The 23853-nt window shown below is 45.7% G+C and overlaps 1 protein-coding gene across 3 annotated transcripts in view; it reads right to left on the bottom strand.

Annotated features, from left to right (window-relative positions):
- Positions 1 to 23853, bottom strand: part of TMEM181 (transmembrane protein 181) — a 123020-nt gene that overhangs the window by 75285 nt on the left and 23882 nt on the right. For 2 of the 3 annotated variants that reach the window (XM_073627887.1, XM_073627888.1), the window contains exons 2-4: positions 11382 to 11485; positions 9041 to 9096; positions 5085 to 5175 (exon numbers count right to left, since the gene is read on the bottom strand). In XM_073627887.1, coding sequence (XP_073483988.1) covers positions 5085 to 5175; positions 9041 to 9096; positions 11382 to 11485 — 251 coding nt within the window. Of the gene's footprint in view, positions 1 to 5084; positions 5176 to 9040; positions 9097 to 11381; positions 11486 to 13492; positions 13512 to 23853 lie in introns of those variants that run through there. The other variant, XM_073627890.1, reaches the window with a different exon arrangement.

A 23853-nucleotide genomic window follows, 5' to 3' on the forward strand; every position in this document is an offset into this window, starting at 1 on the left:
GAAGATGGAATCAGAAAACATGTTAAACTTGTAGGTTAGCAATGTTGCCTGTCTCACACATCTAACAACCATGGCCTATTGTACCTGTAGGTGCTACTTAGAACCCCTAAAGATTAATCAGAGACCTGTGTTGTAAGACAAGGACACTACCTTGATCACTAAGAGGGCCTGTCTTAACACTACCCTGTACAGGGAATTAAAACTGCAAAAAAAGGTGAGCCCCTAACAGACAACCTTTTTTGTTCATTTTTATCTTTACATCAGCAAAGACTAAAGGGAAACCTACTTAAGGGTAATAGATTAACCGAGGCTTGATCCCTGGGTTTAAGGCATGCCCACTCTGTGGCTTTACTTACGCCTGAGTGCCTACTTCAGGAGAATAAAGTTCATAGCAGGAGTATAACACTTATACTGCTACATCTAGTTCTGCTAGAAGGGTGAGATGAAGGCCATGCACCGAGCCGTAACCTATTCGGTCGGGTATACATCTTTATTCTTCATCTTAAGGTCATACTGCTCCTCTGAACAGAACTTCCCAAGTTCTTACTAAGCAGGGTGATTCTTTATCGCCTTCCTCCAGTGTCCTATAACCCTACTGGGCTTCAACCCTAGGAAATGGTTCCAGTATTCCTGAATGTAAGGGGCTGAGGCTGAGGCTGACATGTGACATCTGCAGCCAGAACTCCTGGCCCCTCCATGGAAAAGAGGGCTGAAATACAAAAGGTGATACGTGCATTATTAATATCACAAATTAAAAAAGATCATAGATTGTGGACACCGCACAATAGATTTAGACAGAAAGGACACAATCATAGACAATAATGTGTATCCGAGTGTGGCTAGCTAAACCAACATATCAAATATGGGAGAGACCCAAATCTGAACTTCAGTGTAGACAAACAGTCCTCACAGTCTGGTTTTCTGATGTGCAGCCAATATGTAAAAACATTAAGACACACGGAAACCCTCAGCCTCGGTTCACACTGGGACGACCTGTCAGGCGACCTAGTCACCTGACAAGTAGCGTCCTGTTCTGTGCAATGGAACCGTTCTAAATCGGCGCGATGCAAGTCGCTCCGACTTTGAAAAAGGTTCCTGTATGACTTTGGGGGTGACTTGCATTGACTTCTATACAGTCGTTTCGCAAGTCGCCGCTGAGTCGTGTCCTGGGTCGCCTGAGGCAGTCGCGCTGTAAGTCGTGCTGCCTCAGTGTGAACCGACCCTAAATGCTGCGTGTTTCTAGCTAGCTAGGTCATAACTGATATATATACATAAAGGACGGGAGTCCTATTTACGGTGGAGTTTTATTGATGTACAGCAAAACAGGGCCATAAATATAAGACAGAAAGACCCAAACTTCTATGTTGCGTATTTCTGACGGACCACCAAATACAGTTATAAGGTCAATATGGCACACAAGACAATATCTTTTCTGTTATGCAGTTCTGTAGTGCAGTCACATAGAACCAACACGGAAAGGACACAAGCAACCTGTAGCATTGTGTTTTTCCGAAGTGCAGTAAGGTAAGCACCAACAAGCTTCAATGTTGAGTATTTCTGCTGTGCAGCCACATAAAAATAGACAGCCTTCCTAGCTGCGATCTTTCTGGTGTATTGCAAAGTAAGGCAATAACTCCATGATGTCTATTCTTGTTGTGTAACAAAACCTCAACCAGAAGGGACAGATAAAACTTAGGGCTCCCACACCTGTGCGACCCAACCTGCAACCGCAAAAACGCAAGAGAAAAGTCATACACTATGGCTTCCAATGGGTACCATTCGTGTCTGTGCAACTCCAGGTCGCAGCGCCACCAAGCAGACCCTGCTTTCTGGATCCACAGACCTCAAGATTACACAGGTCACAGGTAACTTGCAATTTTCAGGTTGAACAAGCGAGGGGTCCCCAATGCTGTATCTCCTTGGAGGCGTGCAGCCAACAATCCCCTGCTGTGTATCCTTAAGAAGCAGCAAGGTAGAACAATGAGAAACAGAAAAGACACCCCTCACTGCTGTGCCTTCTGATATGCAGCCGATAAGGCAGTAAATATAGAACATACAGGATACAAACAATATTCAATCTTTGTGTATGTCTGATGTGTAGTAATATACCAATACTGAGCAGAAACACCACCACCCTCAATGTGTCTCCCTGCTGAGGCAGCAAAAACAAATCAGAAAAGGACAAGCAACCTCACTGCTGTGTCCCTTCTGATATGCAGCCAATAAGGCAGTAAATGTAAGACATAAAAGGACAGACAACCTTCAATCTTGTATATATCTGATGTGCAACAATATAACAATCTGAATAGAGATAGCACATCCATATTGAAGGGATTTGGCATGCGACTCAACATGTCAAATCGCATGCCTAAAATCGGCAGCCTTTGCCGTTAATAGCACTGTCAGCCCGACGCCACTTTGCGGTGGCTGCACCGATTACCAAAGGCAGTACCAGTACTACCCCTGGCACAGGTTCAATTTGTATTTCCCAACAATTCAGGACCATCAATCTTCACTACTGCCTTTCTAATAAGCACAAAAAACCCCAGACAGAACTCAATCTTGTGTATGTCTGATGTGCAGCAATACAACAAATATGAGCAGAGATGTCACAAAACTCAATGATGTGCATTTCTGCCATGCGTCACAAGACCAGAAAGTACAGAACACCTTCCCTGTTGTATTTTTCTGATCTGTAGCCAAATAAGGCAGTACCTTTAGGATATAAAAGACAACAAACAAGCTTCAGTGCAGTGCATTTCTGATGTACAGCAATATACCCCTTATGAGCAGAAATGTCACAACTCTCAATGTGTATTTCTACTGTGCCACAAAACATCCCAGCAAGGACAAACCTTCACTACTGAGGTCTACTGGTGTGCAACCAAGGAGGAGTCATGGTGTATCTCTTTATGAAATAGCCAAACAGAGCAATTTGATCCCTAGGCATAGCCTGGGCTGTAGATACTAACACTTCACCCCCAGTGAAGGAACAAATCCTAAAAATGGTTAGACACCTTACTATAGTAGCTGTTGTCCTACCTTACCTCCGTAGACTGAGCAAACGCTGGCCAGCTCACACACAGGTGGGGCTGATCAGAAACTAAAGTCTCAATGAGCCCAGCCCTTAAGACCAATTTAGGACAGCCTCTAGAAAAGGTGGTCACCAATTTAGCCTGGAGGAAAATAGCCACCTGCAGGCCTTAAACAAGCAATCATGTATCTATCTAGCTCTTGCATATGTTTGCACAGAAAATCCTTAATTAAAGGATATAGGAAGCGATTTATGGTAAATCGCCTTTAGATCTGTCACCGAGTTCACTGTAGCCCAAACCAACAAAAAGGTTTTTCTTACCTCCTGCACTTTAATATAACCACAATGTAAAAGGTGGAGTGGGAGGATGGAGCTTATGACTTCAGATTCCTAGCAACTGGGCTAATAGGGTCATATAACCTAGTGCACCTGCTGACCAGGAGAGCTTACTCCTGAATCCTTCAAACATTGCACAATCCATAAATTGTTCAGTGGTATACATGGCCTGTAAGGAACTCTTTGTATCTACCAGGTCCCCCCTCGCTCTATTCATCCCTACTAATGTCCCACAAACGGACATGTAGGGAGAGGCTGGCAACCTACTGTTGTGATAACCACAGTGTCTCTGCTGTAAGAGGGAGCTGTGGCTGGTGGTTTTAGCAGTAGCTTCTGGGCTATTTTGTTATGCAGACCCCAGGTCCTGCACGGTACCACTCAGTAAATACAGGGGGAAGGGGAAGAAATGCCTTACCTACCTCTTTCCCATCTGAGGTGGTTTAGGCACACTCGCTCCTCTGCATCACTTGTCCACCATACAGCATCTCTGATGTAAGAGGGAGCTGTAGCTGGTGTTTTTAGCAGAAGCTTCTGGGCTATTTGAATCCAGACCCCAGGGGAGATTATCTCAAATGCCCAGAAACCATCTGGCTGGGATTGGGGATTTTGCAGCTAAATTTCCAAGGTAAAGGAAAGTACTCACCGTTGTAGTCTTCCCTTTTTGCCACAGCCACCGGGCTTGCTTTTCCATCCTTATGGTCCACACGCAAGGAGGATAGCCGCCAAAGTGCCCCCCCAACTGCTGTCCCCGTAGGGAGCTGCAAGGTTAGGCTGTGTCCTGCCAGTCAGTATATACACCTGGGGGGGCAATGCCGTACATTCCTCATTCCATTCTAAGGTGGTTTAGGCAGACATCCACCGTAGTGAACTGGTGCCTCCTCGAAAGGAGGATGTGGGCGCCTGCTCCTGCTGACTCTCGCGGGTCGTTCAGGCGGCGCCCTTCCCAGCAGCCCACGCAAGCTACCAGGGGCCCAGGAGTCTGGGGACCTGGAAAGAACCGACAGCCAGCACCCCTGTCTGAACGGACGCCCGGACAGGTAAGGGGGGGGGGGGGGGGGGGACAGGAAAAAGGCCCCTGAAGTTCTGGGGACACCACTGTACCCAGGGGCCTTCAGCTCTCAGGGGGGGCTCTTCCAGTTTCTGCTGCCCCCCCTCTGGAAAGGATAGGGGAACCCCCCAGGAAGGATAAATATATCCGACCAGACCCAGAGGCCCATCAGGTACTGGCCCGACCCTGCTTAGCCTCCGAGATCACACGAGATCGGGCAGGCGGCACCCACTTTCGCTTTCAGGGTGATGTGGCCGTAGGTCTTCCCAGGCATTTGGTCCGGCTCCCAGGTGAGAACCACCAGCCCCAGGCTTCGGGTCATTTGGAAAAAAAACAAAATGGTTTCGCTGTGTAGGGAGAAACACAATCAAAAACTGAGGATCAAGGGGAAGGGTGGGGACTTAAAACAGCTGTCGATTGATTGTGTTTCCTGTAGGGAGGAGCCTCTCATCTTTCAGGTGTGCCGTCCTGGAAGATGACTAAGAGAAAATCCCAAATTTTGGAACACAGATGGCTAAAATAAACCCAACAGGGGTTATAACCCTCCACTACTCTATCTAAAACAAAAATGTAAAAAAAAAAGTTTTGCCTTTAGTTCTATTTTAAATGCGTTTCTTGCAAAACATTGACTTTTTATTTTGAAAAACAAAAACAAGAAAAACTTACCATCAGATTTGTCTAGCTCTATTCGGCATGTGAGCCATAGCTGCTGGTTATACGTAGACAAGATTGGGGATTCCAGAGAATAATGGCCAACCTTAAAACAACACGAGTGTCACAAATAGTTTTAGATCCATCGTACTGAAACAAAATGTAGACACAGTGCAGTTTGCATGTTCTCCCTGTGCTTGTGTGGGTTTTCTTCCAGGTACTTACATTTCCTCCTACACTCCAAATATGTGCTGGTAGACCAACTGTATCCTGTCCACATGGGCCTTAGAATGTGCATGTGAGATAGGGACTTTAGATTGCTCCTCAAGGGCAGGGACTATGACTAAGGCTATTTGCCGAAACATGTAAGCCATTTTTTTTTCTTCACTATTGTGTACCTAAATAAAGACTTTGATATGGATGTGCAAGTTGCCGGCTCTCCTCATCTATCTGCATACTGATGTGAATGTGCAATATGTAAATGCTATGTACAGTTGTGCTCATAAGTTTACATACCCTGGCAGAATTTATGATTTCTTGGCCATTTTTCAGAGAATAAGAATAACACAAAAACTTTTTTCACTCATGGTTAGTGTTTGGCTGAAGCCATTTATTATCAATCAACTGTGTTTACTCTTTTAAGATCAATCACAACAGAAACTATCCAAATGAAACTATCCGGGTTATTTTGGCCTGATAACATGCACACAAGTTGACACAAAGGGGTTTGAATGGCTATTAAAAAGGTAACCCATCCTCACCTGTGATCTGTTTTCTTGTAATTAGTGTGTATAAAAGGTCAATAAGTTTCTGGACTCTTGACAGACCCTTGCATCTATCATCCAGTGCTGCACTGACGTTTCTAGATTTTGAGTCATGGGAAAAGCAAAAAAAAATTTGTCAAAAGATCTGTGGGAAAAGGTAGTTGAACTGTATAAAACAGGAAAGGGATATAAAAAGATATCCAAGAAATTGAGAATGCCAATCAGCAGTGTTCAAACTCTAATCAAGAAGTGGAAAATGAGGGGTTCTGTTGAAACCAAACAATGCTCAGGTAGACTAACTAAAATGTCAGCCACAATTGCCAGGAAAATTGTTCGGGATGCAAAGAAGATCCCAAATATAACTTCAGGTGAAATACAGGACTCTCTGAAAACATGTGGTGTGGCCGTTTCAAGATGTACAATAAGGAGGCATTTGAAGAAAGATGGGCTGCATGGTCGAGTCGCCAGAAGAAAGCCATTACTACGCAAATGCCACAAAGTGTCCCGCTTACCAAATGCCAAACAGCACAGAGACAAGCCTCAAACCTTCTGGCACAAAGTCATTTGGAGTGATGAGACCAAAGTTGAGCTTTCTGGCCACAACCATAAACACTACATTTGGCGAGGAGTCAACAAGGCCTATGATAAAAAAAAAAAAAAAGGTACTATTCCTACTGTGAAACACTGAGGTGGATCGCTGATGTTTTGGGGATGTGTGAGCTACAAAGGCACAGGAAATGTGGTCAAAATTGATGGCAAGATGAATGCAGTATGTTATCAAAAAATACTGGAGGAACATTTGCATTCATCAGCCAGGAAGCTGTGCATGGGATGTACTTGGACACTCCAACATGACAATGATCCAAAACACAAGGCCAAGTCGACCTGTCATTGGCTACAGCAGAATAAAGTGAAGGTTCTGGAGTGGCCCTCTCAGTCTCCTGACCTCAATATCATTGAGCCACTCTGGGGAGTTCTCAAATGTGCAGTTCATGCAAGACAGCCCAAGAATTTACAGGAACTGGAGGCTTTTTGCCGAGAGGAATGGGCAGCTTTACCATCTGAGAAGATAAAGAGCCTCATCCACAAATGCCACAAGACTTAAAGCTGTCATTGATGTTAAAGAGGGCAATACACAGTATTAAGAACTGGGGTATATAAACTTTTGATCAGGGTCATTTGGGTAGTTTCTGTTGCGATTATGATTTAAAAAGAGTAAACACAGTTGATTGATAATACATGGCTTCAGCCAAACACTAACCATGAGTGAAAGAAAAGTATTTGTGTTATCATTCATATTCTCTGAAAAACGGTGAAGAAATCAGATTCTGCCAGGGTATGTAATCTTATGAGCACAACTGTAAATACTTTGCATAAATAAATATCCAGAAAAAAAAAAAAAAAAAAAAAAAAAAACACAAATCACAACAAATATTTATTTTTAAAAAATGTATCTAAGCAGGAAACTAACACGATTTAGAGGAACCCTAGCATCTTGTACATCAATTCTCAACAAACCATGGATATTTAAGAGGCTGTTGCTTAAAAAAAAATACCAACACAAAATTACCTGCAAAAAAGTTAAATATTTGCCTCTACTGCCACCTGTATTGCGGAGAAGTTGTCCCCTTAAGTCTGTGCACAGGCAAAGCTTTCCTGGATCTCCTGTGAGGGAAATCAATGACCTCCATCTTTGCAGGCAACTTTTCTGTCAGCATTTAAAGTAGCACATTATGACAGATTTACCTGTAAAAGGGATCCCTCCAGTGGTATACTGTCACCGCTAATATCTTCACCCGGTCTTTCTTCCAGGTTCACAGGCTCTGGCCATTGAAATGGCCGAGCCTCCATGATGTCCCTCCCACGGCACTCTGGATTGACGACACATTTAGTGTGCCTCAATTCAGAGCACAGTGCATATGCATCTGTGACATCACAGGCTGCAAAAATTGTATATATGGTGCACGTTTAGAAGTTATCCACTGTACCTACAGATAAAGCTTTATTATAAGCTTACCTGTAGGCACAAGTGACCAAACTGTGTTTACTATCACCTTTAAGTGAACCTATTGCTTTGTACTTTATCAAGGCAGAGTGCTTGTATGAAAAATACATTTAGTCATTAAAAGGAGTATACAACTAATTCAATTCAACTTTCAATTGTATTTTTTCCCTTCAGACTGGAATTCATCTTTAAATAAAAATTATAGAAGAAATAAGAAAGAAGATAGAAGAAGCCAGTGAAGAGCTTCAAGGGATATGCTCCAGGTTATCTGCTGTAGAAATTTGGCTACACAGTACCAGTGGTTAGAGAAGGGAAAGCCTTTAAAATGTTTAAGATTGCTATAGAAAAGTTATTTTATTTATATAGATGGCTTGGCAGTCCAAATATGCATAGTATACGACTTGTCATGGTATTATTGTTTTCTTCCAGTATAAAAGGAGAAACTTCGTCCATTATAACGATACCACCAAAAATACTATTATATTTCTAAGTGGCGACCATTTTTTTAAGGTACTAAATGTAGTTAAACAGCTTTGCAAGTAAAGAATGAATATGTTGATTAAGCGGGAGCTGGCTTGATGCAATTGCAGTACCCTTGGTTTAGTTGGATTCCTAGATCAGCTGACCTTTTGGACACCAATTAAAATTTTCCTCTGTCTGGGAAGTTAACTGGCTTAGTTTTATTTAGAAATGCTAACTTTGAGGTTAAAGAACTGAAAAGATCGAAGACTGGGCAAAAATTAGGTAAAATTGAAACTGGCTGGAAAACAGTAGTAATCAATCTTCCTAAGGACTTTTGAATGTCTTATTACCTTTTCAATAGACTTTTATACCCAAGTAAATTATGGTGGCCAGACTTAATGATTCACAAGGTACATCAAAATATGAAAAAGCCAAACGCCTCTGAAAAGATGAATATGGTAATAATAGCCTGGCAATTGAGACCCAATTTTTGATGAAGCTACAGAACTGAAAGGGCCCCGTAGTCTATAGACTGTCCCCTCATACCAAATTAGACCAACAGGCATTTATTTTTATTTTTTTAACAGGTAAAAAAGTAAGGGGGCATGCTAGTTTGTAGGGGAGGGAATTTCTCACCAGTGCATCCATGTAAGCCCTAGTATCCAAATAATCTAATTGCTAATAAAGAACGACAAGCTGTTTCAAGATTTGGACACACACAAAAAGGAAGTAGCGCATACCTTAGAAACATTGGATGTATCAGATCGATACGGTCTTGCGTCAATAACATTTGGGCCTAAAATAATGACAGAAATGATTAACAGTTGAACTCTTAACAGTACATGATCATGCAACATTTGAATGCACTTCAAAAAAATCTAAACAAGATCCTATAAACCAGTGATATATTAAAGAGCTAACAATTTTATTCTAGCCAGATAACTATCTGTGCTCAGCTGGGAAGCCCTCCCTATTTATTTTACTCTAAGCTCTTTGTAGCCTTAGCACTGAGGTGCTTTACAGACGTTTTAGCTCTAAAAATAGCGCCTGTAAAGCGCCTCTGCTGTCACTCCAGTGTGAAAGCCCGGGTGCTTTCACACTGGAGCGGTGCGCTTGCAGGACATTAAAAAAAGTCCTGCAAGCAGCCTCTTTGGGATGCTTTCGGAGCGGTGTATGCACAGTTTCCAAAGTGCCCCTGCCCATTGAAATCAATGGGGAGCGCCAAAGAAGCACCTGCAAAGCGATTCGGCAGGGGAGCTACAGAAACGCTATTAACCCCTTCATCGGCCACTAGCAGGGGTTAAAAGCGCCGCTAAAAATAGCGGCGTTTTACTGCCTACGCCCCCGCCACATCAGTGTGAAAGTGCCTAAGCCATTGCTGACATATTTCTGACAGCTCTTGGCATGAGGGCTTTTGCTCAGATCCTTTTTTAATCTGCCCTGAAGCTCAAAAGTTCTCTGAAAGTCTTCAACTAAAAAGCTGTCAATCTCTAAACCCCAGTACCACAAAAGTTTGGTTGCAATGAGTCGCTGATTGAGGCGACTGCCAAGAACTAGGTTGCAGTCTAGGGGTCTAAGAGCAGCTACTAAAAAGTCAGAAGATTCTTGCTGTATTTAAATCCAAAACAGTAAGTGCTGCGTTCGTTTTCTGTTTTCAGGCTTTTTTTTCCAACTGGTTATCTTGCAATTTCCGGTCCCTTTGTGTTCAATGTCTCCATTGTATTCCATGGCTATCACACAGGCTGGACTTCAAACATTTCTACCTTTGTTAATCTCCATTACATACTGGGATTTATGGGAGTAACAGCTTAAACAAAAAAAAAAAGGTTCTTTGTGTTTTCTTCTAGGAAGCAACTAAATTTCTGGCAAGATGAAAAATTGAAAACGAATACAGTCACCAAATCTGAGGATTAGTAAAATGCAATACATTACATTTCTGTTTTTGGCCTGGGTTCACACTTGTGTGGATATTTAAACGAAACAGAAATAGTTACCACCGCTCAGGACAATCCAAACTAAAACTCCTCGTCTTCCAGAAGAAGGGAAGAGAGCTCCAGGTGCTGGCAATTGCTAGTATAGATGTAGAAGGCTGAAAGGATCTGGACAGCCGCACACCGGGATAAATAGATTAAATTCTTTTATTTGTGAAACAGAATCATAGGGTACATTAGACACCACTGGAGTGGTACAGCACAACAGCTGATGCATTTCACACGTACACAAAGTGCTTACTTATAGCTGCAGCTATGAGTAAGCAATTTGTGTAAGTGTGAAACACGTCAGCTGTTGTGCTGTACCACTTCAGTGGTGTCTAATGTACCCTATGATCCTGTTTCACAAATAAAAGAATTTAATCTATTTATCCCGGTGTGCGGCTGTCCAGATCCTTTCAGCCTTCTACATTCACACTTGTGCGAACACAGACATCACATGCGAATCCCACCCGCACTGCGTGCCAATCTCATGGGATGTCTGTGCAATGCGAGTTCAGCCATACAGATGTATGGCTAAACTCGCATTGGATTTGCAGGAAAATTGTGCAGGGACTTTTTTTCCCTGCAACTGGAATCAGATCACATGAGTGTTCTCACCCATGCGATCTGATTCCTGTGCAAGTTCACAGTTCGCACTGTGATCTGTGAACCGATCTGGTGTGTCATTAACATTGTATTGAAACCAGCAGCGGTTCGCAGAGGGCAGTGTGAACTACCTGCAGGAGAGATGTGATGAGGGAACCGGCGCTAGAATCACGCTGGTTCCCGCATTGCTACAGTGTGAACCTAGGCTAAATATGCTTTAGCTTCACATAGGGATTGATTTACTAATTCAGAGTGCAAAATTTGGTGCAGCTGTGCATGGATGCCAATCAGCTTCTAACTTCAGCTTGTTCAATTAAGCTTTGACAAGAAAACCTGGAAGCTTATTGGTTTCTATGCAGAGCTGCACCAGATTTTGCACTCTCCGGTTTTAGTAAATCAGCCCCCAACTATAGAAATATCCAGGTGGCAGCAAAAGTCCCAAGCAATTAATAAAAAACAAAAAAAAATTAAATGTCTCAATGGAAATTCTAATAACACATACCAGCAATGCCAATAAAAACTGTTAATCCAAAACAGATAAAGAATACCACAAAAACCAACACAAAATAGCGTTTTGAGAGTGTGTATAATCGCATTGGAGCCAACCTGCAAAACAAAAAAATAAAAAGGCATCACTGATTAACATGTGTAAAAGTACCAATTTCAGTCACACAAATGGCACAAGCAGTGTTCTGAAGTCACAATTATGCTTAAAGAAGGATGCAAGTTTACATTTGCCCAAGTCTGAGTCGTTGGCTTGAGCCTGAAAAGCCAAAAAAAAAAAAAAAAAAAAAGTTTTCTGACAAATAAAGGCCCATAACACACGATCAGAAAATCGTACGAAAAATACCACTTTCAAAGCAACCGTACGATAATCTGATCATTCGTACACAGCATTCGAGACCCAATCACGACAGTTCATCTGATATTATCCGAAGGGACAAACACAAAAACTTTTCTTGTACGGTACCAGATCGTACAATTTTCGTTTAACCACTAGAGATCCGCGCTATAGCCGTATGACGGCTACAGCGCGGACCTGCTCTGCCGGGACTACGTCTATTGACGTAGTCCCATGCACGAGCGGCCTGCGCGCCCCCTGCAGGGAGCGCGCAGCGCGCTCTGTGATCAGCGAGCCTATGAGACTCGCCTGATCACAGATCAGAGTAAGGGGTCGATCCCGACCCATTACCACATGATCAGCTGTCAGCCAATGACAGCTGATCATGTGACATGAACAGAGCCAGTAATCGGCTATTTTTTCTCCTCGCGCTGACAGCGTGAGGGAAAAAAAAAAAAAAAAGATGATCACCGGCGTCCGTGAGAGGGACATCAGTCCCGATCACGGCGCGTGCCACCAGATCTTCAGTGCCCACCTAGGCCCTCTGCCAGTGCCACCTAGCAATAGGCAGCAGTGCCGCCTACCAGTGCCCACCAGCACCACCCATCAGTGCCCACAGTGCCACCCATCAGTGTCACCTACCAGTGACCACAGTGCCACCCATCAGTGTCACCTACCAGTGCCCACAGTGCCACCCATTAGTGCCCATCAGTGCCCAGTGTCACCTACCAGTGCCCATCAGTGCCACCCATCAGGGCCGCCTTATCTGTGCACATTAGTGCCGCCTTATCTATCCCCATCAGTGCCACCTTATCTGTGCCTATCAGTGCCGCCTTGACTGTGCCTATCCGTGCCCATCAGTGCAGCCTATTAGTGCCCACCAGTGCCGCCTCATCAGCGCCTATCAATGAAGGAGAAAAATTAACTGTTTGCAAAATTTTATAACAAACTATGAAACATGATTTTTTTTTTTTTTTTCAAAATTTTCCATCTTTTTTTGTTTGATTAGCAAAAAGTAAAAATCCCATCTGTGATTAAATACCACCAAAAGAAAGCTCTATTTGTGGGAAAAAAAATGATAAAAATTTCATTTGGGTACAGTGTTGTATGACCGCGCAATTGTTGTTCAAAGTGCAACAGCGCTGAAAGCAAAAAATTGGTCTGGGCAGGAGGGGGGTTTAAGTGCCCAGTAAGCAATTGGTTAATCAGTACAGTTGTCATCCGAAAGTACAATACAAACACAATACAGTTGTCCAAAAGTACATGCAAAACACAATCAATTTTTTTATTCTGTTGTATGAGAATATTTGTAACTTTAGTAACCTCTTATTTTTGATATGAGATTAGCATGCAAAAAATAAATAAAATGGATGATCAATTGTCTGATTAATTTTATAGTGTGTACCAGGCATAATAGTTACTTTTCTTACAACTGCATGATCCTACACTGCAGAAGCACTTAAAGTGTTATCAAACCCAGGATCCTGCATTCACTATATCTGGTCCCCCACAGTAACATGGAAATGCAATAGTTTTAGCAAATATAAATGTCTAAAATACCTTTTTCCATCAGCTGTATATAGCAGTCGTGACTTCTATGAGTGTCTGGTTAAAGCTTGTAGAAGGAGTTTTTATTCTACTCTGACTGTCCTATAAGGCCGCAGGATCCCTTCCCCTCTGTCTGGACAGTGCTAATTGACCCTATGCTGATCACAAGCACTCTCCCAAGAAAAAAAACAAAAAAACAAAAAAAAAACTCTAGCAATACATACCAAACTAAGCATATGCAGCTTGTCCCTTAGCCTCTGTTCTATCAGCAGATGGTTTGGGGACTATGGAAGAAGGGGAGGATCAGAGAAAGACAGGATCAAAAAGCTTTTTTACACAATGCAGAGGATTAACCCCTTAGGTTCCACAGTGAGTATAACCAGCATGCTTTACTGCAGGGATTTGCAATTAGCGGACCTCCAGCTGTTGCAGAACTACAATTCCCATGAGGCATAGCAAGACTCTGACAGCCACAAGATTGACACCCAGAGGCATGATGGGACTTGTAGCTTTGCAACAGCTGGAGGTCCACTAATTGCATATCCCTGCTTTACTGCATATACAGACTTTTTTCTGTTGTGGGTTTAGTAACACTAAGTTATTCAAGTCATACTTTCGGCAGCTTAGCTCCCCTGCTCTCTATGGCAGAGTGTTCTGTGTCAACATAAGGGATTAGAAGGCTGGAAGGCTGTCAGGTCAATGCGGAGAGGGAGGGTAAGGTGAGCTGAACTGATTTTGTCAAGGACTTCCGTGCTTTTGCTGTGAACTTTTTTGAATGAATTGCTCCACAGTGCCTGAAGCTATACATCCTTGCAAATCCCTCAAGCAAAAAAACAATTAGGACTTTAAAAAAGGTACCAAAATTGACTAGTCATGTGTACAGTATATAAAAATATCCAAAGTTTTATTACAAGAAATTAAAATCAATAATTAAAAAGAACATCCACCACACACGTTGCTGGGATTACAATTCACATCCCCCATACATAAAAGTCACCCATTATATACATAGTTTGTTCCAATAATTGGTTATAATTAATTCAATGTGTTTCACAGGTCAGCGCCTGCTTCTCCAGGAAAACACAAAAATGTTACCTTTTATCTGTAGCATAAACAGACAGGTCGTACTTTCCAATATGATGTCACAGCAACAAAAACAAAAAAAAACAGGAAGTGCAGACCACATGACCGATTTTACTTTCTGAGCGATTCATGGATCTGCAGGTGCATGACCACATTGAGTCAGATCATATGTCTGGGAGACACTGCAACCCCACAGCGAAGGGGAGTGGCTAGCTGGGGAAGTAGCCATCAATAAAAAGGGAGGAGGGAGGATGGATGGGTTAGTGACTTTACACTGACCACAGAACATACAGACAAGCCGTGTTCACATGTGCCAGACTTGTCCAGAAAGTGGTTCTGGACGAGTATATACCTTGATCTGCACCATTACAAATGTCAACATTCACAATGTGCCTGCACAGCCCTCCTGATCAAGCTAATGGCAGATATTCCTAAACATTTGCACACACTCAAATACGACATATATCAAACACAAGGTGCGCGGGCTCAATCTGGCCTGCCAGGCCTTGTCTTATGGCCCTCGCAACCAGTTCATGGTGGAACTCAAATCCACCAACAGCTCTCACCCTGAGCTCCCCACTGTCACTTGAAAACACGGAATCTTTCTGTGTTTACAAGGGACAGCTTTGCTCTCAGCATCTCCGGGATGTAACAGATCTCTGCATGAACTCACGGTGGGGATAGATATCTCCCTGCAAGGCGAGGTGCAGCCACCTACACGGGGAGGTAATAGAGCCGGACAAGGTAGGAGAGCGAGAACCTTTTGAGGCTCGAACGCATCATCGCGACCATACATCCGCCCGGGAATACTACAGGGGACCAATCCATAACTTGATAGCGGCGTTCATATGGAGATTGGCCAGAATACCCCACCATTACACATGCTGACTACACCGGGTGCCAGGATTAGGCACCAAAACATCTGAGTGCATCTGAGTTGTATTGCAACAACTTTTTAATAAAAAAATGGTTTTACACTATGGGAGCCCCCCCCCCTCTAATTTTCTCCCCCCATCCTTGGAAGACCATCCTAAACTTAGCTAATTTGCAAGATATCATCCAGGGGTATTAAGCCCTACAAAGAGCAAGTGACCATCCTAGAGATAGGGGGTCAACATTTAAGGGTGAGTGTACATCCATGTGGAGCCCCTCCGTCTGTACACTGAATTGGAGCACCTTTATTGATTTATGCACAAGCACTTCATTCACTGCAAAGTGGGACTTTGAATGCAAATGAACTGTGTTCTTTTACAGATGAATATATTTTTTTTTCACTCCTTAGTGACGCTAGTTAGCTCACTTTCACATCCGCTGCTGGCAATTATTTGTATATTATTTATTTCTTCGGCGCAATTTTTTTTTTTTTTTTTTTTAATACTAGTTGTAGATTAAACGAAGGCAAAGATAGTAGCTTCCTTGGCTGAAAACAATGGGGGGGGGGGGGGGATGGGGTTCACTTACACTTTAAGTGCTAGTTCACACCAGATGCAGTTCCATGCCCTTGTATTCCAAAGGCTCTAGTTCACACCAGAAAAAGAGCGTGCTGCATTTTTTCTGCACAGAACTGTATTGAAACCTAGCAAATTGTATCAAAAATGCACTGGAACTGCGTGTGGCGTGAACTGTAAGCAAAAACGTATCCGGAACGTATCCGGAGTGCATTTTTGTGGTGTGAACTGGCCCTAAAAATGAATGCAGTGTCTTCCATGTATTCCATTGGCTCTAGTTCACAACAGTGCAGTCAGTTCCAGAAAATTTCTGGTGCAGAAACTGACTGGAACTGACTGCATGTGTGTGAACTAGAGCCATTGGAATACATGGAAAACACCGTGCATGCATTTTGTGCAGAAAAAAACTGCACCTGGTGTGAATTGGCCTTCAGTACGTGTGGTCAAACTTTAAGAGCACTTTCACACTGGGGCGAGGGGCGTCAGTGGTAAAGCGCCGCTATCTTTAGCGGCGCTTTATCATCGTTTTAGCTGTGCTTTTCAGCAGCTAGCTCAGCGCTTTTAACTCCCTAGCGACCGAGGAAGGGGTTAATAGCGCCCGCAAAGCGCCACTGCCGAAGCGCTTTGCAGGTGCTGCCTATTGATTTCAATGGGCAGGGGAGCTTTGGGAGCGCCCCAAAGATGCTGCTTGCAGGACTTTAACGTCACGCAAGCGCACCGCTCCAGTGTGAAAGCACTAGGGCTCTCACGCTGGAGTGACAGGAGAGGCGCTTTCCAGGCGCTATTTTTAGCGCTAAAACGCCTGTAAAGCGCCTCAGTGTGAAAAAAGCCTAAAATCATATACTGTTTTACTCATTTTCACATTGTATTTCAAGTAATTCTAGCATAATTCTATTAATCTGAAATCTTGAAGTTTGAAAAATCCCACACGTTTACTTCCATGAATCCAGTGACACATATTTAATATGCATTCTGTATATGCACTGTTGCGTTACAAATTTGCATGCACTTAATGCTTCCGTGACATTCAGCAAAAGGGAAAAAAAATGTGAACTGTGTTCAAACAAAATGACAGGGGTTGTGATAAACCAATGCTGCCAGGGGTGTCAGAGCAGTTACCACATTTTTTTCTTCTTCCCAAGAAGGAGAGTGGCGGAAGAGCAAAAGAAAAGTATAGCTGGGCATACACTGAGTAAATCCCCCCCCCTAGTTTTCTGCAGGCAGTCTGTAGTGGGTGGAGTCTGCTGGCTCTGCTCAGGCTATACAGCACAGTGATTACGTCAATACTACATTTAACAGGTAGTCTCTGGGTTTGCAAAGGCATTTGGTGCTCACAAAAGTGGATTTATATACAATTCTGGATACTAAGGAATATAATTAAATAACACTTTTGTAAATTGTGTAGGGCTGGCTTCCAGGATTTTAAAGCTGGCTCCTAGCTGAGGGTAAGATTTTGCCTGAGGGCTTGTTCATACCACAATTTTAGCGTTCTGGACGTGTTTTTGCATAGGCATGTACATATGCGTGCATTTGATAGGTTTTCAATGTAGTCCAGTGTGTTTTTTGTTTTTTTTTTGACATTTGAAAATCTTTATTTTCATTAGGACAGTGGGGTTGATTTACTAAAACTGGAGTGTGCAAAATCTGGTGCAGCTCTGCATAGAAACCCATCGGCTTTCAGGATTTTTGTCAAAGCTTAATTGAACATGCTGAAGTTAGAAGCCGATTGGCTACTATGCACAGCTTCACCAAACTCTCCAGTTTTAGTGAATAAACCCCACTGTGCAATGCAGTGCGTTTACACGTGTTTTGAAGAGTTTCGGATAAAAGAGTGTTGCAGATTGTACTGTTGTTGAAAGCACTGGAAATGAGCGCACTGGTGTAAACTAGGAACATTGAAATACATGGTAAACACGGTCCATGCAGTCCAGATACAGCTTAAAAATGCACTGGAAAGCATCTGGTGTGAACCAACTCTGACCTTTATAAACATTCTTTATAATGAATCTGATACTTCCTGTTAGTTGTGTTTGGTAGAATTACAATAGCTAGCAGCATGAAGATGAAAAGATTTGCAAACTTACAAAATTCCACCTTATACCCAGTTAAACAGTTTTATGTGCAATACAAGGTTTGGCAGGTATATACTGTATTCATTTCAGCCTTTTAAATGTTCTAAATATCTGGTGAACACGGTTGATGTTACATTGCCCATTGAAATACAGAGTGATACAGAAGTCTATATTGCGTAAAAAGAGCAACATTTCCAAACCTTTCCTCAGCTTTGGGAGAAAGGAAAACTATTTTTCACAGCATTTCCAATGGCCTATTGTAAAACAAGGTAAGTAAGTTGTTAAAGGAGAAGTCCAGCCTGAGGTTATTTGTTTGGCTGGGCATCTCCTATTGGTCACAGGAGTGCAATTCGTTTTGCACTCCTGTGACAGACCGCTCTCTGCTGACGTCACTGGAATCAGTCCAGGCACTGCGTCTTTACGACAATAAAAGTCAGGATCCGCCAGCTGCCGGGACTGATACCCATCTCAGGCTCTCAGCAAGCCGCTGAGAGCCTGAGACAGCCACTCACCGCCCCTCCACAGCTCAGCGCTCCAGTGAACGTGGAGGAGCAGAGAGGAGAGCTGCTGACTGACAATCAACAGCTATCCGCTCGGGGAGCTGTGAAAACAGAGCCACCGGCGGTGTTAGATCGCTCGGTTCTTAGTGTAGAGGTGGCGGGGGACAGATGCAGCATCCGACCGATCCTGCGTCCACCTAGGTCCACCACCAATGGGCCAAAAAATAAAACCTATACTTTTCTTTTAACACAAATCAAATTCCTGTAATAAAAGTAAATAAATGTGCAACCTGCCTGGACATACTAAACAGACTGGATAGAACCATACATAATTGCATCTGTTTACCAAGAGCCACTAGAGGTGCAACGGATCGTCACCGATCCGTACGGTTGAACCTGTTCGGATCGACATGCACTCGATCCACGGAGCGCTCCGCTGCCTCAGCCTTAGGAAAGGCCACGGCTTTGGCCTAGCTCCGGAGCGGAGGCTATCTTTGTACACCCGGCGGCGGCTTAGGTGAGCGGCGCGCTGACGTCATCATCACCCACCTCAACTGCAAGCAGACAATCGTTGGGGGGAGATGTGGATATTACAGTGGGGGAGGGGGGGGGGGGGAGATGTGGATATTACAGTGGGGGAGGGGGGGGGGGAGATGTGGATATTACAGTGGGGGAGGGATGTGGATATTACAGTGGGGGGGGTGGAGATGTGGATATTACAGTGGGGGGGGGTGGAGATGTGGATATTACAGTGGGGGGGGGGGTGGAGATGTGGATATTACAGTGGGGGGGGGGGGTGGAGATGTGGATATTACAGTGGGGGGGGGGTGGAGATGTGGATATTACAGGGGGGGAGATGTGGATATTACAGGGGGGGAGATGTGGATATTACAGGGGGGGAGATGTGGATATTACAGGGGGGGAGATGTGGATATTACAGGGGGGGAGATGTGGATATTACAGGGGGGGAGATGTGGATATTACAGGGGGGGAGATGTGGATATTACAGGGGGGGAGATGTGGATATTACAGGGGGGGAGATGTGGATATTACAGGGGGGGAGATGTGGATATTACAGGGGGGGAGATGTGGATATTACAGGGGGGGAGATGTGGATATTACAGGGGGGGAGATGTGGATATTACAGGGGGGGAGATGTGGATATTACAGGGGGGGAGATGTGGATATTACAGGGGGGGAGATGTGGATATTACAGGGGGGGAGATGTGGATATTACAGGGGGGGGGAGATGTGGATATTACAGGGGGGGAGATGTGGATATTACAGGGGGGGGGAGATGTGGATATTACAGGGGGGGAGATGTGGATATTACAGGGGGGGAGATGTGGATATTACAGGGGGGGAGATGTGGATATTACAGGGGGGGAGATGTGGATATTACAGGGGGGGAGATGTGGATATTACAGCGGGGGAGATGTGGATATTACAGCGGGGGAGATGTGGATATTACAGCGGGGGAGATGTGGATATTACAGCGGGGGAGATGTGGATATTACAGCGGGGGAGATGTGGATATTACAGCGGGGGAGATGTGGATATTACAGCGGGGGAGATGTGGATATTACAGCGGGGGAGATGTGGATATTACAGCGGGGGAGATGTGGATATTACAGCGGGGGAGATGTGGATATTACAGCGGGGGAGATGTGGATATTACAGCGGGGGAGATGTGGATATTACAGCGGGGGAGATGTGGATATTACAGTGGGGGGGGAGATGTGGATATTACAGTGGGGGGGGAGATGTGGATATTACAGTGGGGGGGGAGATGTGGATATTACAGTGGGGGGGGAGATGTGGATATTACAGTGGGGGGGGAGATGTGGATATTACAGTGGGGGGGGAGATGTGGATATTACAGTGGGGGGGGAGATGTGGATATTACAGTGGGGGGGGAGATGTGGATATTACAGTGGGGGGGAGATGTGGATATTACAGTGGGGGGGGGAGATGTGGATATTACAGTGGGGGGGGGGGAATGTGGATATTACAGTGGGGGGGGGGGGAGATGTGGATATTACAGTGGGGGGGGGGAGATGTGGATATTACAGTGGGGGGGGGGGGAGATGTGGATATTACAGTGGGGGGGGGGGGAGATGTGGATATTACAGTGGGGGGGGGGGAGATGTGGATATTACAGGGGGGGGGAGATGTGGATATTACAGTGGGGGGGGGGGGGAGATGTGGATATTACAGTGGGGGGGGGGGGGGGAGATGTGGATATTACAGTGGGGGGGGGGGGGAGATGTGGATATTACAGTGGGGGGGGGGGAGATGTGGATATTACAGTGGGGGGGGGGGGGAGATGTGGATATTACAGTGGGGGGGGGGAGGGGAGATGTGGATATTACAGTGGGGGGGGGGAGGGAGATGTGGATATTACAGTGGGGGGGGGGAGATGTGGATATTACAGTGGGGGGGGGAGAGATGTGGATATTACAGTGGGGGGGGGGGAGAGATGTGGATATTACAGTGGGGGGGGAGAGATGTGGATATTACAGTGGGGGGGGGAGATGTGGATATTACAGTGGGGGGGTGTGGTGATGTGGATATTACAGGGGGGGGGGGGGAGGAGGAGATGTGGATATTACAGGGGGGATGTGGATATTACAGTGGGGGGGGGATGTGGATATTACAGTGGGGGGGGAGATGTGGATATTACAGTGGGGGGGGAGATGTGGATATTACAGTGGGGGGGGGGGAATGAGATGTGGATATTACAGTGGGGGGGGGGGGATGTGGATATTACAGTGGGGGGGGGGGATGTGGATATTACAGTGGGGGGGGAATGTGATGGGGATATGGATATTACAGTGGGGGGGGAATGTGATGGGGATATTACAGTGGGGGGGGGGATGTGGATATTACAGTGGGGGGGGGGAGATGTGGATATTACAGTGGGGGGGTGTGGTGATGTGGATATTACAGGGGGGGGGGGGGAGGAGGAGATGTGGATATTACAGGGGGGGGGGGGGGGAGGAGGAGATGTGGATATTACAGGGGGGATGTGGATATTACAGTGGGGGGGGGGGGGATGTGGATATTACAGTGGGGGGGGGGGATGTGGATATTACAGTGGGGGGGGGGGATGTGGATATTACAGTGGGGGGGGGAATGTGATGGGGATATGGATATTACAGTGGGGGGGGGAATGTGATGGGGATATTACAGTGGGGGGGGGGATGTGGATATTACAGTGGGGGGGAATGTGATGGGGATATTACAGTGGGGGGGGATGTGGATATTACAGTGGGGGGGGAATGTGATGGGGATATTACAGTGGGGGGGGATGTGGATATTACAGTGGGGGGGGGATGTGGATATTACAGTGGGGGGGGGATGTGGATATTACAGTGGGGGGGGGGAGATGTGGATATTACAGTGGGGGGGGGGGGAGATGTGGATATTACAGTGGGGGGGGGGGAGATGTGGATATTACAGTGGGGGGGGGGGAGATGTGGATATTACAGTGGGGGGGGTGGAGATGTGGATATTACAGTGGGGGGGGGTGGAGATGTGGATATTACAGTGGGGGGGGGTGGAGATGTGGATATTACAGTGGGGGGGGGTGGAGATGTGGATATTACAGTGGGGGGGGGTGGAGATGTGGATATTACAGTGGGGGGGGGTGGAGATGTGGATATTACAGTGGGGGGGGTGGAGATGTGGATATTACAGTGGGGGGGGTGGAGATGTGGATATTACAGTGGGGGGGGTGGAGATGTGGATATTACAGTGGGGGAGATGTGGATATTACAGTGGGGGAGGAGATGTGGATATTACAGTGGGGGGGGGGGGGAGATGTGGATATTACAGTGGGGGAGGGGGGGAGATGTGGATATTACAGTGGGGGAGGGGGGGAGATGTGGATATTACAGTGGGGGAGGGGGATGTGGATATTACAGTGGGGGGGGGGATGTGGATATTACAGTGGGGGGGGATGTGATGGGGATATTACAGTGGGGGGGGGGGGGGAATGTGGATATTACAGTGGGGGGGGTGGAGATGTGGATATTACGGGGGGGGATGTGGATATTACAGTGGGGGGGGGGGATGTGGATATTACAGTGGGGGGGGGGGGATGTGGATATTACAGTGGGGGGGGGATGTGGATATTACAGTGGGGGGGGGGGATGTGGATATTACAGTGGGGGGGGGAATGTGGATATTACAGTGGGGGGGGGAGGAGATGTGGATATTACGGGGGGGGGGAGATGTGGATATTACAGTGGGGGGGGGGGGAGATGTGGATATTACAGTGGGGGGGGGGGGGAGATGTGGATATTACAGTGGGGGGGAGATGTGGATATTACAGTGGGGGGGAGATGTGGATATTACAGTGGGGGGGAGATGTGGATATTACAGTGGGGGGGAGATGTGGATATTACAGTGGGGGGGAGATGTGGATATTACAGTGGGGGGGAGATGTGGATATTACAGTGGGGGGGAGATGTGGATATTACAGTGGGGGGGAGATGTGGATATTACAGTGGGGGGGAGATGTGGATATTACAGTGGGGGGGAGATGTGGATATTACAGTGGGGGGGAGATGTGGATATTACAGTGGGGGGGAGATGTGGATATTACAGTGGGGGGGAGATGTGGATATTACAGTGGGGGGGAGATGTGGATATTACAGTGGGGGGGAGATGTGGATATTACAGTGGGGGGGAGATGTGGATATTACAGTGGGGGGGAGATGTGGATATTACAGTGGGGGGGAGATGTGGATATTACAGTGGGGGGGAGATGTGGATATTACAGTGGGGGGGAGATGTGGATATTACAGTGGGGGGGAGATGTGGATATTACAGTGGGGGGGAGATGTGGATATTACAGTGGGGGGGAGATGTGGATATTACAGTGGGGGGGAGATGTGGATATTACAGTGGGGGGGAGATGTGGATATTACAGTGGGGGGGAGATGTGGATATTACAGTGGGGGGGAGATGTGGATATTACAGTGGGGGGGAGATGTGGATATTACAGTGGGGGGGAGATGTGGATATTACAGTGGGGGGGAGATGTGGATATTACAGTGGGGGGGAGATGTGGATATTACAGTGGGGGGGAGATGTGGATATTACAGTGGGGGGGAGATGTGGATATTACAGTGGGGGGGAGATGTGGATATTACAGTGGGGGGGAGATGTGGATATTACAGTGGGGGGGAGATGTGGATATTACAGTGGGGGGAGATGTGGATATTACAGTGGGGGGAGATGTGGATATTACAGTGGGGGGAGATGTGGATATTACAGTGGGGGGGGGATATTACAGTGGGGGGGGGGATATTACAGTGGGGGGGGGGGGATGTGGATATTACAGTGGGGGGGGATGTGGATATTACAGTGGGGGGGGGGATGTGGATATTACAGTGGGGGGGGGGGGGGATGTGGATATTACAGTGGGGGGGGGGGATGTGGATATTACAGTGGGGGGGGATGTGGATATTACAGT

Source organism: Aquarana catesbeiana, linkage group LG04 (assembly GCF_042186555.1).
Source record: "Aquarana catesbeiana isolate 2022-GZ linkage group LG04, ASM4218655v1, whole genome shotgun sequence".
In the NCBI taxonomy this organism is placed as follows: domain Eukaryota; kingdom Metazoa; phylum Chordata; class Amphibia; order Anura; family Ranidae; genus Aquarana; species Aquarana catesbeiana.